This window comes from Microtus pennsylvanicus, chromosome 10 (assembly GCF_037038515.1).
Source record: "Microtus pennsylvanicus isolate mMicPen1 chromosome 10, mMicPen1.hap1, whole genome shotgun sequence".
Taxonomy (NCBI): domain Eukaryota; kingdom Metazoa; phylum Chordata; class Mammalia; order Rodentia; family Cricetidae; genus Microtus; species Microtus pennsylvanicus.
Genome location: NC_134588.1, coordinates 52,305,416 through 52,324,528, shown reverse-complemented (window position 1 = coordinate 52,324,528; position 19,113 = coordinate 52,305,416). Strand labels below are relative to the sequence as shown.

The window sequence follows — 19,113 nt, the reverse complement described above, 5'->3', positions numbered from 1 at the left end:
CCTTACCTAAACTGTAAGATTCTTTTTCCTCTTTCCTAGCCAATCTCATACAATATGAACATGCATGCTTTGCGGCAGAAGTGTGTGCTGGACCATGAAATACTGCTTTAGTTTTGCTGGGGTTGCTATTTAATATAGTTTCATAAGTTCTCTGAATTTTCTGATATTTGAAAGATTCTAAATTTCAAGAGACACCTGGCTTCAATAAATACACAGAGGAAAAGATGTAAGCTTACTTAGGTCTCAATAACCTTTAACTGAGGGACACAACCAACCTTTCTGCAAGTGTTTTATGAAATGTGTGAAAAATTTTGCTTGAACCATTTCTGCTGAAAAGTATTCAGATTTAAGTAGTTCTCCATGTTACTTTTCCTCAACCCAATGCTCTGCGATGTTAAATGATTTATAAACCAATTAGACAATTTAGGAGGTCACATGGCTTGGAAACTAGGAGTCCCAGAGCACACAAGTTTAATTCCAAGTCAGGGGGTTGGAGATAATGAGCTGCAGGCAGAGTCTGGAAGTTCACCAGTTGTGCTCATTTGTCTACATATCTATGACTACTTTCCTGCTGCACTGCTGGAGCTAGCTCAGCAGTTACAGCAGAGACCACTGCCCAGCAAGCCTAAAATATTTCCTATATGTTCCTTTACCGAAAAGGTCAGTTGACTTGCTTTGGAGAGAAAAGACTGCGCCCATGTTCCCAAATATTGTTTATAAATGTTCTTTTACATTTAAAGGGGGATATGATATAGGTATGAATAATTTGCATTAGTATAGATTTTGCTTTATTGATAGAGATTTAAGGTCAATTTTGTTATATGTATATGTATTTCTGATCTTGATTAAGGTATTATGATTGTGTAGTTCACTTAAAAATGTAATGTGTATAGGTTGTTAATGGATAATCAATAATAGTCAAGCTTGTAGTCAGGTTAGTTAAGATTTTCTAGATGTACATAGATATATTTTAGATAGGCATTCTTCATATTTTTCAAAGACTACAGAATATGGCATTTTTAAATGTTTTAATAACTTAGGGTTTTTCATGACAATGAGACACATCTGCTCCTGGCAGCACCAATCTACTTCAAGAAGATGGGCATCGAAGAGGCTCCTTATGGAGTTTGATAGCCATTTGGGCAAGAAACTGCTCTTGCCTCGACTATTGTATAAACTGGACACAGAAAACCCGCAGAGAGAGGACTACTGAACTTGCCTAAAGGTGAGATGATCTTTCGGGGTTCCTAATGCATGAAAGAGTCTGCAAGACATTCTGCAGGACACAGCAGATAGTGACTGACTGTCCTTGAAATTTCCTGCCTCATGGAAACGTCTCTGGATGCTATGGGCCTGAAGGCTGAAGACTGATGCCCCAACAGTACAGAGGAACTTTGGGTGACTGTCCAGGCAGCGAGATGTCTCTGTCATTTCTAGAGTTTTGTAAGTTGCTTACTTCTCATTTACTTAGGTAATATTGTATCTTTCTGGAGTCTTTGATGGAGTTGAAGAATAGTTATAGTTTTCCTTAGTTATGATAAAGATTATTGTAATTTTTACTTGATAACTGTTTTGTTATATGTAATTTTGCTATGTTAAAGTTAAAGCCTTTCCTTTTTGTTTAAACAGAAAAAGGGGAAGTGATGGAGGAAGGTCTTTGGTAATAAACAAACTGCCTTGGCCCATTTTGATAGGCCATCCCTTAGGTGGGTGGAGTAGGCAGAACAGAATGCTGGGAGGAAGAGGAAGTGAGCTCAGAGATGCCATGCTCCCCTCTCCTGGGCAGATGCAATAGCTCTGCTCTCTGAGGCAGATGCACGCGCTGAAGCAAGCCGCCAGGTCAGACATGCTGAATCTTTCCTGGTAAGACCGGTGCTACATAGTTTATTAGAGATGGGTTGATCGGGATATCAGAATTAGCCAGTAAGGTCTAGATATAATGGGCCAAGCAGTGTTTAAAAAAAATACAATTTGTGTGTTGTTATTTCTGGTGTAAAGCTAGCCGTGCGGCAGCCAGGCAGGATGAAAAGTAGGTCCGCAGCTCCTACTACAACTTGCTACAGGTCACTGATCAGTCTTGGCCAGTACAATCTGATAGGTCTGGTTAAAACAAAAGCTGACTTCACTTTATCAAAGGCTTATTGGTGCCAAAGAGAACTGGCCCAGTAAGTCAAAACTCTTATATCTTTGGCCAGATCTGGAGGAACACAAAAGATCTGATGATAATAATCTCATAAGGGTGTATAGAAAGGAATTCTTTTTTTATTATAAACATTAAGCTCACTGGAAAGAATCCACCCATTTTACCTTTTGTTCATGTTGATATGTGCAGTTCCAAAGAGGTTGGAGAAAACAACTTTAAAATTACTCACCAGTACATTTTTTTTCTTTTAAAATAAAATTTATTTTCATTTTAATGTATGAGCATTTTGCCTAGATGTCTGTATGTGCACCACATGCATACCTGGTACTCCAGGGGGCCAGAAGAGGACCCAGAACTCCCACTGGAGCTACAAATAACTGTGAGGTGCTAAGCAGGTGTGGGGAACTGAACCTGGATCTTCTGCAGGAGCAGCCAGCTCTTCTTCACTGAGCCTCTCTCCTGCCCCAGCCAGTACATTCTCTACATCCCAACTGTGACACTTCTTCAAAAGACTCTCACCACACCCGACAAAGGCATTCCCAGCTCAGCTGTGGCTCAATAAACTTTTATTATTTTTTATTTATTTTTATTTAAAAGAATTTGTTTCCCTATCACAAAAATTAGCCACACTGCCAACAGCAAAGTTCATAGTTACACTGATGGCGGAGAATTCTCTGGGTATTCCCAATGGCGTAAAAGGAGGAAAAAAAGTACTCAGTACAAATCCAAAACCCAGGATGACTTTGGAGAGACATCACATGTCATTTCTTTCTTTTCTCATCATCTGTTGCAGATGGTTTTCAGGAGGATCAAACACAATTTGACTTCAGGAAACCCTTTACACCAATTCTAGCACCTAATGGGGGAAATACAAAGAAGAGTTTCACAGAAGAGTTCTAAAACATCCAAAGTTTAAAGACACTTTACTGCATGTACTACTGGAAAATACAAATGCCTACTAACTGGTATAATGCCAAGGAACTGGAAAGTACCAGATGCTCATTCCTTCTTTCAATTCAAGCACTGTATGAAAAATTTCAAATTAGTTACTGCGCCAATTAGGAAGTCTTTAAAGTAAACTACGTGAAACTGTTGGATACAAATGGTGAGGTGAAGCATGCACGGAATATCTTTGGAGTATCTTTTGGTATTTTAATACATTCTTAAGGAAAAATATTGTAAAGGATTTTAATATTTCTTTCTTCCCTTAATGAGCACTGGGTCAATGCTAAAGCAACAGTGATCAAGACTTTAAAGGATATCAATATTGCCTTTCCTGTTGTTTCTTTCAACTTCAATGCTAACCATCTGGTATCAAAAAACTTGGTTAGATTTTTAGTGTTACGTTATTACCAAGCCATCAAAGTAAGCTGTTATGGTGATAAAAATAAAAGTGAGGAAAACAAGGAAGAAAATGGCTAAGAAAGAGAGAACACAAAGGTGGTTGGGGGACTGTCATGGACTGTTCCATGGACACTGTAATTTTAGGTCATAAAGACCTGAAATGTGCAATCCTTCACCTTCTGCTTGAGCTTTACAGTGCTTTTTGTATGCACTCTGTAGTACATTAGGGTCTTCTAGATATGACAGGTCAATGCTGAAAAATGTTTGGTTCTAAGAATCTATGGGATTCCATTGTAGCCTTATAGGGATGTTAATAATTCCACTTGCTCCTTATGGCTGCTGATTAAGATGTTCTATTTTTAATCCATGTCTTGCCAAGAGAATATGAAACTGAGAGAATAGGGACTTCAGTCAAATTCCAAGACCTACCACCTTGCTTGAGGCCTCCCAAAAGGAACTAATAGTTTCAATCAAAGGCCTAGCTGTCAATGGAGCTGGGGTCCCTCTTTAGGAAAGATATTACCAAACAGACTACCTGCCTAGAAAAGGCGACTGTCATATGAATCAGCTGACCAGCTGACCCAAGCAGTTCTGCCTTGAGTTTGTACAGTCATCTCCACAGGATGAGGTTAGTTTGGATTTTCTCCCTTGGATGCTTCAGGTTACTTATTTATGAATTATAGGATGTTGTGGCAAAATAACACACATCATAAAAAATGCTTTCTAAAATTTCCAAAAGAATATATAAGAGAAGGCTGTTCTCTCAAAGTATGTGTTAGCATCAAACTTATATACATAAAAATTTCCATCCAAACAAGGTTTTGTTTAGAAAAACTTCACTGCTTAGCTCATCATTTATTTATATAAATAATGCATTATGCCCAAGGGCTAAATACTAAAAGTTATAATCAAATGAAAGTTTGATTTCCTTGAACCATTAACTAAAAAAGAAAGCATGTGGAACACTGTGAGTCTGTGACTCAGACTATGCTGTTGGGTGCACACAGATTTTCAGATTACAGAACACTAGAATTTCCTCTCTATTCTGACTCCCACCTTAGTAGTAAAAAAACTCTACTTGTTATGGAAGAGGAGAAGAGAAACATGAGGAAGAACAAAGTACAGATGAAGGCTGCAAATATATAGGCACTCGTGTCCTGCCAAATGTCCTACTAAATGTCCCATGTATGGCTGTGCAGGCCCAGAGTAAACACCCAACAGCCCTCACCTGTTTCTCTTTGACCATTTATCAAACAATCTAGCCCTCAGCCCCAACAAGCATTATCATCTCCATAGCTGTGAGCTACCTATTTCTTTCAATGTCAATTAAGTCATTTCTGAGTGCTGAAACCCCTAAGTTGGAACAATCATAAAGGCTCAGTATAGCTGTATATTTCTAAGAGCCAGTTGCAGTTTAAAAAGTGGATCTGAGTTTAAACTGAGGGCTGTATGAAATGGCTTACCTTAATTGTACCCTGGCTGTTAGCAGCAATCAACACATTGGACTCCTAGGGAGCAAAACAAAACAAAAACAAGAGCTTTAGGAACAGAGATTTCCTGAAGGGCAGATGAAAAGAGTAATTTCTTCCCCTTCTTCTACTTCAACCTAAGATACCAGGGGAATCTAAAATGGAAAGCCAGCTTTTAGCATGCTTAAAGATAACTTGAGAATGAGCAACTGTTTCTCTAGAACATTCACTGAGTTAGTTCAGACATTTTCACTGGGACCTTAGCATAGCATCAATGCTCTCGCACTGAGAGGGTATTTGAAGTGAAAGGAGCAGGAAGCAAATGGGATTTATCTACTCTTTCACTGATCTGAATTTAGAAAGCTGAGACTAGACAGAATTTCTATACCTGCCTCAGAAAAGAGTAATGCTCAAACGAAAGCTGTGTGTATGATACCAAAACTACCCCTAGACACCTGGAAAGGACTGGCTTTCAAAGAGTAACAAGAACTAAAGCAAAAAACAAAACAAAACAACAACAAAAACAGAACAAAAACTCCAATGTAGTGATACTTTCTTTATGTTTTAACAAATAAAGCTTGCCTAAATATCAGAGTACAGAGCTAAACCACTACAGGCCAGGGAGTCTTGTCATACACCTTTAATCCCAGGACTTGGGAGACAGAGGCAGAGGGATCTCTGTTAGTTCAAGGCTACCCTGGGCTACACAAGATCGAATCTGTCTAGAAGAGAAATACAGCTCATACAAAGGACTTAGTGCCTTTAATGCCAACACTAGGAACGTGGAGACAGATGTGATAAGGCTGGTGCAGAGAGGAATATGAGGTGGAAAGAGACAGCAACTCAGTGCAGTCTGAGGTTTGGTGGAGAGAGCTACAGTCTGAGACAGTCTGAGGACAGGATCGCCCCTTCGGTCTGAGTGGTGAAAGAACTCTCTATGTCTGACTGCTCTGTTCCTCTGATCATCAGCATTAACTCCTATATCTGATTCTGTTTTTTGTTTGTTTGGTTTTGGTTTTATGAGACAGGGTTTCTCCGTGTTAACAGTAGCTGTCTTGGAACTAGCTCTTGTAAATCACTAGCTTCTGTTGACCAGGCTGGGCTAGAATTCATAGACACCAGCCTGCCTCTGCCTTCCAAGTGCTGAGATTAAAGGCATGTGCCACTGTTGCCCAGCATGACTCTGGGTTTTTATTAATCCCAATTAGAATTTGTGTTATACCTCTATCAACTGGTTGCTGCTTAAGAAGGGCTAAGACTCCACACTTTTCAAGAAGGCTATTGCTAGGAATAGGTACCATGAGGTGCTGGGGCCCTTAAGAACCATTCACTGCTATGGGAACATATAAGGACAATGAAAAGCTTTTAGATTTAGCATCAGTTCTTTCTTTCATTTTAGTTCTAGTGACTTTTTAATGTAAAGGGGAAGGTAGAAAGGAGAAAATGAGGACTGACTCTGCAATTAGCAGGGAAGTCTTTTTGCAATGAACTGAGACTATAAATTATGTAATTCAGTCATCTGATTCCTGGGGAAAGGGAACATGGGAAAGTGTGTTATATACTGACTGAGTATTCTTGTCTGGAACAGGACAGATACAATTCCTTTTATTTCTGTACATATTATATACACAGCCTTTTAGTGTGCCTGCATTTATCCTGCAACCTGTTAAATAAAATCAAGTATTTAATTTTCCACCTGTAGTAGCATGCTGATGTTCAAAAGTTTTAGCATTCAGATTAGTATCCTAACAGACTATCTTACAATATATAAGTTTAGAATCAATATATAAATAGGACAATTTATCTAAATGACCACACATAAGGAGTTTGAAGGCTGTAGCACGTGAGATCAAGAAAGAAGACATCTGATAACTACCAGCCATGTATAGGCACGTTTTGTTTGCAGTCTTAGGACTGGCATTTATAGATGACGTAACTGTTGTTACCAGAGGTCCTAACACATTCTGTCTATGGAGACAGATAAATACATAACCTATTAAAAAGTCATTGTATAAATGGAGTAGCTCAAATGGTCTTGTAAGATTGACAGATACAAAGCACGGTGTCCTAAGGATTCTTACACACACTCAAAAAACTATTCAACACAGAAAACAATGAAATAAAGAAAATAGCAACATCATCGTATCTTAGTACACCCTTCCTCAAAACACTATACAAAGGAGTGATTTAGTATTAGATTTTATTTTCAATCTAGCAGAAAAATAAAACCAGAGACATTACTTCTGTTATTAGGGGTTATTACTTAAAAGCTTTAAACAAGCCAAGCCATATTTGCATTTTGGATGACTGGTGTTTGCTCGCTGTAATTGCAGTCTTGCTAGATGTAACTTTTTACTTGTAAAATAAAAATGACAGCAATTTTCATTATCTTTTTCTTTCCTTTTCTTTTTTTTTTTAAACTGCAAAACTCTCCTCAAAGAGAGCTAGTACTTTGTGTCCACTTTTTCCTCCATCTGAGAATTAAAAAAAGACAATGAAAAACTTAGCAGGACTTTTTATAAAAATAAAAATCAAATATACCAAAATTTGTCATAATACCAGCACAGTATTTTCTCTACAACAGTGTTTAACAAAAGCAGTATGTTAAAGTCCTGACTAACCTGACAAAAGAATAAGTATTTGCTTAGTTTGAGATTTATTTCTTGAGAGATATATTTGAAATGTGAATATATTATAAAATGTATTTTATAGGCACACACACAAATAAAATACGCATAAATATAAGTATTGTTTCTGGCCAGGACACAGTAAACAAGTGGGATTTGTTCTCCGACTATGAACAACTAGGAGAGTGAACAAAACACATATGGCACCACTGCAGTACAGACAGTACAGCATTCTCAATCCCTGAGAAAAGAAGTCAATGCTGTGACTCTCCTAACCACCCTAGGGCTTTCTGCTTAGAGCCAATTTATGGACCATAAAGTAGGGAAGGGGAGTCTAAGCAGAAGATGGGGGCTCGCTGAATTGAGAAGGCAAAGAATGATGTCCAGAGTGCTGGGAGAATGGAGCTTCTTCATCAAAAGAGAACAAGCTTATTCCACTACATTCCAATCCCTTAATTCCTCCTTGCTTAGGTGTTCTTGCTTAACATCATCTAGGATAATACTAAATGATGATGATGATTATTATTTGACTGACAGAATGAACCCTTGGTTTTTCGATTCATTCAAACAAATATCTGGTTTCTTAAAAACCTTGACAAATAAGAAGAAAAGATTTACATTATTAATTAAAGAGATTTATCATAGCTTCAATTCTGAGATTAAGTTTCTTAATTAAGACCTTTCTATGTGCAGAGTCAGTGGCTGTGTGGGGAGCTGGCCACGTTTTATTTGGGCCATTTCTCAGTGAAGGTTGAACTTAACATTTCAGTAGACTGTTTTGTCAGTAAGCCCTTGGGTTCTGGGGTGTAGCACATGATGGTATGTTAAACTTCTTACGGACTGGCTGAACATAGAGGACAATGAGGAATACTGAGAACTCAAGAACAATCGCAGAGGGTTTTTGATCCTACTGCACGTACTGGCTTTGGGGGAGCCTAGGCAGTTTGGATGCTCACCTTAGGAGACCTGGATAGAGGTGGGCGGTCCTTGGGCTTCCCACAGGTCAGGGAACCCTGATTGCTCTTTGAGCAGATTAGGGAGGGTGACTTGATGGGGGAGGAGGAGGGAAATGGGAGGCGGTTGCGGGGAGGAGGCAGAAATCCTTAATAAATAAATAAATAAATAAAAAATAAAATAAATAAAAAAAAAGAAGTAAACGTAAAAAAAAAAAACTTCTTACATAAGTACTATGTAACCAACTTGGGCACTCATGATTGTGTAGAATGCACTTCACCCACTGACTCATTTCCTCAGCTAAAACTGAGACTTTTCTGAATGAGCAATGAAGATATTTTATATTGATATTTTTCCTTCTTATTTCTCTGTATGGGTGCTTTGCCTGTATGTCTGTGCACCATGTGTGTGAAGTGCCTGAGGAGGTCATACAAAGACACTGCATACCCCAGAACTGAAGTTACAGATTATGAATCACCATGTGAGTGCTGGGAATCGAACCTGTACCATCTGGAAGAGCAGGCCAGTGTTCTAACCTGATTAATCTCTTCATCCCCTGATTTTTTAAAAAAATAATTAATTTCAAGAAAAGATAAGACAGATCTTTTGCTGCACATAAATGTCATTTTAAGTGCTGAATAATTCCTAGTATCTTTATTGTCAGATATAAGAAAATATAGCAATTAGAGGAAAATTATGTATTAATCTGAACTTCAAATCTTAAGGTTATTCTACTGCAATAGCAAATAAGCATATAAAACATCAAGAATAAATTAGCGACTGATATTTACCTCTATATGCATGAAAATCAGCATTAAAAACTGGTATTATTGGTTGTTCCCTGGGGAAAATGGTCTTTTAACACACAGAGATTAGTCTAGGAATATTTTATATTTTTATAGGTCTAAGATGTTTTAACATTCTGGAAAAAAAGGGACAATTTGCTACTTCAAAAATGTATTCAGTTAGTTCAAAGTAGTCAAAACTTGTGACTATTATTTTAGTGCATTTCCTTGCCTTTGTATTGGGAATTGAACTCAGGGACTTGTGTTTGCTGGGTAAACTAGCAAACACTATCGCTGAGCTCAGCTACATGCCTGCTATTTTAAAACATGTCAGATGAATATAATCATAAACTCTCTGAGAAGGAAAAGAAAGATCCATCCCAACCATGAACCTACCTTCACTGGAATCAACAGATTCTCTTTCCTTTCCTTCCTGTTCTCCATTTAACCATGTTAATATTTAACCTTTAGATTTGTGTCCTCAAAGTCCTTAGGTTCACTAATAAGCAGTCCTCAGTGGTAAACAGCAAAAAATTTAAAAGCCACAGTCTCAACCTAACATTAAAAAACTAAATATTACACATGTGATTAGCTCCAGGTTTGGTATGTGATTATTCCTAGGCCACAAAAATAGTTACATTCAACCTTGGAGCATAACAATATAGACAGGTTCTGTAATTAATGATATTGAACAATGTACAGAATTATTATTAATATGGACATCAAGTGGCTCATAATTATCCACCTGGTTAGATAGATTATATCGAATAGCTTTTAAAGAAGTTTGTGGATGAGAAAAATCAAGAAAGGCATAATCATGTCAAAAAGGGTAAAGATATACACATATATCTACACACAGCAAATATAAATAAACTGATAGCAAAAAACAAGGAGATATCTCCAAAAGGGTACCCTAAATAACAAAGGAAAAATACATTTCTTGGCCTTGGATTTTTTTCTTTCAATTTCACCTATATAATATTTATGCCACTTATTAGTCAGGTCACTATAGAAAGGAATCTTAGGTCTACATTAGAATTTATTATGCTAAAAAATAAGGAAAATAAATATAATGATTAGAAAATTTTAAAATTGTTTATTGAAATGAAGAGCTAGACTATGGATTTCTAATGAGCCAGGAAAATTCAACAAACTGCTTCAATATCTGCCTCAAGCAAAATTTACTCAAAGAAAGAAATACAGAAAGTTTAGAACCACAAACATGGTATTTCCATAATTAATTACAAATAAGCCCAGTTGTAGTTGCTCACAGCTCACCCTAATACTGTGGGCCACTCAATTTCTGCCCAGCTCCTTTCCTCCTGCCCTTCTCCCCAAAACTTAGACTCAACCACAACTTCAAACTTAATACTAAGAAACAAGAACTTTTAATAAAAAGTACTTCATGAAAGCTACTTTCAATAACTGATAACTTTAGATTAATTAGTCTAACCCATTCCCTAGAAAAATAGCAATTCTACATACATTGTACATCCTGGTTGTAGGTTCTTCAAACAAACAAGCCAACAGAAACAGTAATCTATTTTCACAAACCATCAACTAACCTGTAACCCCTGTACTTCAATAGCAGAGGAAGTAGTTCAAGGCTAACTTGAGTGACAAGGGACCTTGTTTCAAAAAGCATTAAAAAGAAAAGGGCCCAAACACAGACAACGCAACCATAAAATACTTCCAAATGGCTGAACTAACTTTACTTGGTTTTCTTTTTTTGTTTGCTTCTGCAATCTAATACACTCAACCAGCAGAGATACTGAACAAAATAATAAGGAAAACAGTATTTAGAGTGGTAGTTCAAAAAGTTGTATGGAGGGGAACGATCAGACTTAGCCCGCTGTCCTAAGTCAGACAGAGACCTCCATGTTTATGTAGGATTGCTGCCTTTTGCAGACAAAAGATATTTTCTCATTTGTCTACATGGTTGACTCCGCAGCTTCCACTTTTAGTGCATTTTATTATTAATACAGCATTTATTTGTTATACAGTCTTTATATTCCAATATTTTCATGTACTTCTTTATAATTCTAATTTCTAACTGCTTTCTCATCTAGATATACCTTAATACATTAAAAACAACTTAAATGATAACAAAAAACAGCATCCAGGTAACAGAAAAGAACATCAAAAAGGCATATTTAACAAACAAAGGCAAAGTGATTCCTAGTCAGAAAGAAAAACTCTAAAAGTATGTACATAAAAGAAGGATGGAGATACACAGACATATTTACTCACCACACCTCAGTCACTCCAATGTCAAGTGGCCCACATCACATATTATCTTTGCTATTCAAGACATATACAGATGCCTTCAAGTTCCATCGCATGCCAAGATCTCATACTTGATAATACCTTGCATACGCGTGAGAACACTATTCACAAAGATATCTATAACAAGGGAAACGATTCTGTACTAGTGATGAATATTAAAAACTTCTAAAAGAAAAACTGTACTTTCTGTCTTTAAAAAGTGATTTATTTTGGCTGAAAGACACTTAAGGAAATGCTCAACATTCTCAGCCATCAGAGAAATGTAAATCAAAATAACTCTGAGATTCAGAATGTCCAAGATCAAAAACACTGATGACAGCTTGTGCTGGAGAGTATGTGGGATAAGGGGAACTCTCCTCCATTATTGGTTGGAGTGCAAACCTGTACAGCTGCTTTGGAAATCAGTATGGCAATTTCTCAGAAAATTAGAAAACCATCTACTTGAAGACCCAGCAATACCACTGTTGGGTATATATCCAAAGGATGCTCAATCATATCACAAGGACATGTGCTCAACTATGTTCACAGTAGCATTATCTGTCACAGCCAGAACCTGAAAACAACCTAAATGCCCCTCGATTGAAAAATAGATAAAAAAAAAAATGTGGTATATTTACACGATGGAATACTACTCAGTGGTAAAAAACAAGGCCATTTTGAAATTTGCAGACAAATGGATGGATGGATATAGAAAACACCATATTGAACAAAGTAATCCAGATCCAGAAAGACAAATATAATATGTACTCACAAATAAGTGGCTTTTAGACAAAGCAAAGAAAAACCATTCTACAGTTCACAACCCCAGAGAACCTAGACAACAAAGAGGACCCTAAGAGAGACATACATGGAGTTACATAGAAAGAAGAAAAAGACACAATCTCCTGAGTAAATTGGGATCATTGGGATCACAGGAGATGGGAGCAAAGATGTATAGCTCAATAAAAACAGTAAAAAATAAATAAAAATGATTTATTTATTTATGTGTGTTATGTACACCACGTGCCTGCAGAGGCTAGAAGAACATGTTGGTTCCCCTGGAACAGGAGGAACAGGCAGTTGTAAGCTGCTATGTGAATGTTGGAAAGTGACCCTGGTCCTCTGCAAGTGCGGTGATTTTAATTGCTCAGCCATTTCTCCAGCACCAGAAATTTGCACTTCTAAAATTGCGACTGCAAATTTCCCCTGGTCATACACGTAAAGCTACTCCTAGAGTTCTGTGCTATTTTTAGAGATACTCTGTAACACTATGGGGGAAAAATACACATGCACTCAAGCAGTATGTATGAAATGAAGGGTAGGATACAAATAGCAAATTTAGGAAGTGGCACCAGGAAACAGGGTTAAAGACCTAGAGGCATATGAATGGGCAGAAACCTCTAAGGAACATCTTCAATTTTTGTATTTTAGCAAAAATAATGCAAAAAGTGACTTAAAATTCTTAATGGTCAATTTGTATAAAAATGAATGTTAAAAATCAGAAGGCTGTGCAAAGAGAGGTGTATAGCTAGAAAGGTGTATTTTATAGCAAAAAAAACAAAACCACCACCACCAAAACCCAAAGCAAACCAAACCAAAACAAAAAAAACAAAAAACAACCAAAAAAAAAAAAAAACCCAACCAGCTACAGATAACTGCAAATTCATGACATTATATTAGCATTTCTGTAGGAATTTTACAGAACAGAATTCACACACAACACTGGAGAGCTGGGTGTCTGTGAGGACAGTTTGCAAGCATTTGCTTACTGGCATGGAAACAGCTGAATACAACAGTATGTTTAAGGAAATATTAACAGAGCTGCAGGCAATAGAGAGGGCTGTATTCCCTTAAAGGCTTTCTTCTATGATCTCTACATTAGGGGACAATGGGAAAAAGCATGAGAAATCTTTTTTTATGTGCTGTTGTTTTGAGGAAGACAAACACTGCTAAAATGACATTCAGGTGTTCTTTCCCTAATTCTACAAACTAGAAAGTGCAGTCTGTAAAGCAAGAGTTGGTAGAGTGGAGGCATCGATGCAATCGTACTGCAGCTGGGAAACTGACTTTGGCTTCATGGCATGCACTTGTGGTTGGCTCAGAACTACATTTTGAAGAAAGGTATCACAGTTGAGATGTCCAAGAAACTGAAGTCTGAGCATATCAAATCTCCTAGCTTTGTTTGCTTAGTTGTGTTTTTATCAGTTAAGACACATACTCCCAGTAGTTCTGCTACAGGAACTACCTTCAATGGGACACTTATACTTCACATTTGCCTAATGTTTATTTAAAAAAAAAAACAGACTAATTTGTCCCTTACAAACTGAGTGAAACTACTCCCCTTTCACTTAAGTCTAGGCAAATGTGTAATGCCAGAAGGCTGAAAACTCTACCTTTAGTTCATGCTAAGAAAGCCATTTCCTGAAAATGTCTTATGAAAAGGCAGGCCATTCAACTATGTATATACAGATTATGGATTGCTTCACTTAAAAAATCCAAGGAATCCATCAATGACAACCTCCATACCGTAACCTTTTCCTAAAATCATCTACTTCTTTATAATATAAATACCCAAGTCCTATCACCCTTAGTGAGGCAGAGTTGAGAATGGACTATCCTCATGTTCTCATAATAGACTAATGCCCTTCTTCCTCCTCTCCCTCCCCTATGGCGGACACCAGCATAGAGGATAAACAAAGAAAGAGGATACAGTTCAGGACTGCTCAAAGAACAAATTCTTTGGGGAAAGCAGTACATAGGAAAGACCAGTCAAAGGTTTTTAATATACTGAGAAAATTTATCAAGCTAACTGACACTAACCAAAAAGTTCAGGATATAGCTTTTGGCACACACTACAGTTTAAGAATTGTTAAGACAAACCATCATACATTTAAATGTTTGGTATTTATATTATGAAGTAGAAAAAAAAATCCCACAGTAAAATGTGAAAAGTTAAGCTGCAAGCAACATTGTTTTCTTTTAATGTAGGATAAAGACTAGAAGAAAAGACACCCAAAATTAACTGCTTTGTTCAAGTGATAGAATTACACAATTTTTCTTATTCTTTATTTTCTGAAAGTTCTCTACTTCTAAAAGAAAGTTGAACACTCCAAAGCACAAATGATGCAGGGATAAGGAGTAGTCTCTTGAGTAAGTCAGCTGCATTTACAGTGTCCAACTACTGAATATAAAATTTCTGCTTGGCCAGGCACAGCTTTATAAAATGATAGGATCAGAATGTTTGTCATTATTTGTAACATATAACTTATTTGGCATAAAACTCCATAATTAAAATGCAAATATTTATACAACCAATCAAAATCTCTTGCTTATTTCAAAGCACTACTGTTTACCAACAAGAAAGACCATATTTAAGGATGAGAGAGCTGTTAGGCTACAGATGCATCTATATCTGGTCCACAGTTCTACTCACAGCATCTCAGAGTGACAGCACATCAATACAGAAGTGCCAGGAGTGCAGGGTTTACATGAGATTGCAAACAGAAAAGTCCATTATTTTCTCCAAAAAGAATAAAGCTTTAAATAAGCAGGAATACTTCCCTTGGAGTTGTTACCCATACTGCAATCCTTTTCTTTTTTTGGGAGGGGGTTTGGCTACTTCTGCATTAAGTATTTACTAAATGCATTTTTATTCAACTAGAAAATATGTTTTTTTCATTATGTACATTTCAGTATCTCTAAGTAGCATTCATAAAACTTTGACAGACAAACATTCAGAATCTAAACTCACACTCCTTTCTACCTCACAGTATTTTGGACACCTTTAAGTATGGTGGGGCAACAAATGGTTGCATCATTTGTTAAACTTCAAAAGACCTGCATAAGATCAAGTCATCAACATTCAGCACTGGGGTACAGTGGGGTGGGGTGTTAGCCAAGGAGCTACTGACAGCTGATGACTTCAAGAGGAGGGAGCACCAATTTTCTTAGAGTGTGTGGCCCCACGTAGGTCAACTCTAGTGGATGATCCCATACCCATGAGCATATTAATTTGTAGGCCAACACAAATTAAGAGTGGAGGTGTAAGGATATCCAATTTAGAGAGGATGGGATGGCGTGAGGCGGGAGTCTGGGAGCAGTCAGAGGGAAGAGGGAATTGATTGTGATCAAAACACATTATATAAAAGTATGATATTTTCAAAGAATAAAAATGATATTATTTGGTAAAAATTTGGTCAATGCCTTCTTAAGTAATATTTATTTTTTTCTTAGAAAAGGCAGAATCAAAAAACAAAGCAAACAGCTAAAGATCCATGTTAATTTTATTAGTTAAAATTTTGGCGTAAATAAAACAAGATTGAGTTATTTTAGTATGTCAAGTTCTATTACACTATTACAGATAATATAAAAATGTCAATGATGAAATATTTTAAATGTTAAGTAGAAGACTTCACAAAGCTTATTTGTTTTTGAATCATGAATTTCTTTAATTGGGTATAAATCTGGATATAATAATCAGTAGACCCTTCTATGGAACTAAAATAGATGTGCAATAGGCAAAAAGAAAATGATTCAAACAGGAATATCTGAAATACAATTGTAAAGGAATATGTAAAAATTCATAAAACATAATTTAAATTCACTGTACCTTTTATGCATGCCATTTTTAAATTGCACGGCTATATTTATAATTAATGTCTATTCATTATTCAGAAATTAAGTTAAATATTAGCTCTCTTAATTATCCAAATTCTTTTTTATTTTTTTTATTCGTGAATCAAAGAAACTTTATCCAAATTCTTATTTTAATATATACTCCATAATAGATTCTATGGATTTTAGTATATTTCTTATATTAGGAGGGGCACAATTGAACAATTGTTTAAAATATATTAATAGTTTTGCAATGAATGTAAAATATATACCATTGTTAGACTTTTAGTTTCTTTGGGGGGGGGGCAGCTGAGGAGAGAGAGCCTGAAATGGCCAGATCCTATAACCATACTAATGAATATCTTGCATATCACCATAGAACCTTCATCTGGCGATGGATGGAGATAGAGACAGAGACCCACAATGGAGCACTGGACTGAGCTCCCAAGGTCCAAATGAGGAACAGAAGGAGGGAGAATATGAGCAAGGAAGTCAAGACCGCGAGGGGGGCACCCACCCACTGAGACGGTGGGGCTGATTTATTGAGAGCTCACCAAGGCCAGCTGGCCTGGGACTGAATAAGCATGGGATAAAACCAGACTCTCTGAACATGGTGGACAATGAGGGCTGATGAGAAGCCAAGGACAATGGCACCGAGTTTTTACCCTACTGCATGTACTGGCTTTGTGGGAGCCTAGCCTGTTTGGATGCTCACCTTCCTAGACCTGGATGGAAAGGGAGGACCTTGGACTGCCCACAGGGCAGGTAATCCTGACTGTTCTTTGGACTGGAGAGGGAGGGGGAGGGGAGTGGGGCGTGGGGAGTGGGAGGAGGGGGAGGGAAAAGGGAGGTGGGGAGGAGGCGGAAATTTTTAATAAAAAAAAATTTAAAAAAACCCAGCTTATTTGTTAACTTCCTTACATTTACTACGGAATTTTGCTAAGTTGATCCATATAATACTGACCAGTAAACTAAGAAAATTCTATAGCTCAAACAATTTACTCTGAGAAAAAACTAACATTCAATGCCTTAGAATTTTGTCACTGTTTTGAATGTCCCTGACTTTCTACATCCTGGATACTAGAGAAGAAACTCAGAAGTTAGAAACACATTCTTGGAAGTCAGGGTCCACACTCACAATCTTCTTTCACTCTCAACACAAAGAGTTCATTTAGACTGGCCCTCTTCCTGACAGTCAGCACTATTTTCTGAAGCGTCATAACCATCTAGCTAAAGGGAGGAGAAAAGATGATAAAAGATGAAGAGAAACAGTTGAAAAAAGTGGCAAAGAGAAGCTCCTCTACTATATATTGATGGAGGTGGGTATTGTATCTTATATCTGTTGCTTTCATTGGTTAACTAATAAAGAAAACTGCTTGGCCTGATAGGACAGAAAATTAGGTAGGCGGAGTAGACAGAACAGAATGCTGGGAGAAAGAAGCCGAGTCAGGCAGTCACCATGATTCTCCCACTCCAGACAGACACAGGTTAAGATCTTTCCTGGTAAGCCACCTTGTGGTGTTACACAGATTTTAGAAATGGGTTAGATCAATATGTAAGAGCTAGCCAATAAGAGGCTGGAACTAATGGGCCAGGCAGTGTTTAAAAGAATACAGTTTCCGTGTAATTATTTCGGGGCATAAGCTAGACATGCGGGAGCCAGGGCAGCCGGAACACCGCCTGCAGCTCCTACAACAATATATTCACTGAATAATTTTCAAAAAGCAGCAAGTGGAGAGTCTTCTGTCATGTGATTATATACGTACATATATAAGATTCATAGACATGTATGGTCTGTCATTCATTCACTCATTCATTTACTATGAGACCTCATCATTAGCAAGGGCTAGAAAATGAGATAACTGGTTTTAACCTAGCAAAAAAATTATCAAAGCTATATAGAAGGCTATAGCATAGGGCACCAACCTCTACAAATCTTTAAACTCAGTAGGACAAGCAACCAACCCCTCACAGGCAGAATTTCACAGGGTTTCTCCTTTACCTTGGAGTAAGTGTACATATTATCAACTAGAGACAGCTGAGATTTGTGCAGCTTACCTCAATACAACACACTGCTTGGTTTCCAATCACTCTTACACTGTTCAATATACAGAGGCAAGGCCAGTATGCCAATTCTGTGATACCAGTCCACTGATAGTGTTTTATAATAAATTTAAAGTTAATTTGAGACAAGGATATGAAATTTTCTATTTGTCTTAATATACTTCAATGAGACAGTGCTGTGAGAAGGCAACTGAAGACAGGTCCTATGATATATTCATTGCACACATTTTGTATTTTATATCTCCACTCTCTGAAGTTCCAATACTCAAAGAATCTTTACCTTTATGTCTTTTACCAACTTCCTAAAGTTCTCAAAAATAATCCATACTACTGGGCTATAAGGATGGCCACTGTGCTTAGCCTTTCACGGAGGTACTAGGGGTCTAACTCAGTTCTTCATGCTTGAACAGCAAGTATTTTACAAACTTAGCCATATCCCATGCCCCTCTGTGTCTTCTATATTCCTCCTCCTAACTTATCCACTGACTAATCATTGTCATCCTTTCCTTTCCTTTAATTCATTAAATGAATTCATTGTGGGTTTTCATTTTAAAACTTGTTGTCAATTCCCAAGTGAAACTGTCAGTCCTGTCTTTAATTTTATAAGCACAGATACTTATAAGCCAGCTGAGATAACTGTAGTATAGTGCTGCTGTGATTCTGTTTCTATTGTGTGTTGCTACAGTGAATTTTTATTTATGTTGTCTTGTATTTTGCTATGCCTGTTTAGTTGCTACTGTGTCCTACATACTATATTTCCAAAAGCAGAAAAAAAAAGAGAAAAGAAACTATGTTAACCTTATTTTATAGATAATTTAGGTTATCTATTAGGTTCTATTAATACCGGT

The 19,113-nt window shown here is 37.1% G+C and overlaps 1 protein-coding gene and 1 non-coding gene across 7 annotated transcripts in view; both read right to left on the bottom strand.

The window, feature by feature from the left end:
* Positions 1 to 2,692: 2,692 nt before the first annotated feature.
* Cop1 (COP1 E3 ubiquitin ligase) overlaps positions 2,693 to 19,113 on the bottom strand; it is a 119,105-nt gene continuing 102,684 nt past the window's right edge. For all 6 annotated transcript variants that reach the window (XM_075988355.1, XM_075988357.1, XM_075988356.1 and 3 more), the window contains 2 exons: positions 4,951 to 4,995; positions 2,693 to 2,999 (listed from right to left, as the gene is read on the bottom strand). In XM_075988355.1, the coding sequence (XP_075844470.1) occupies positions 2,982 to 2,999; positions 4,951 to 4,995 (63 nt within the window). In that variant the 3' untranslated portion in view covers positions 2,693 to 2,981. The remainder of the gene's footprint in view (positions 3,000 to 4,950; positions 4,996 to 19,113) is intronic.
* Positions 11,142 to 11,281, bottom strand: LOC142859241 (small Cajal body-specific RNA 3). The gene has a single exon (XR_012912155.1).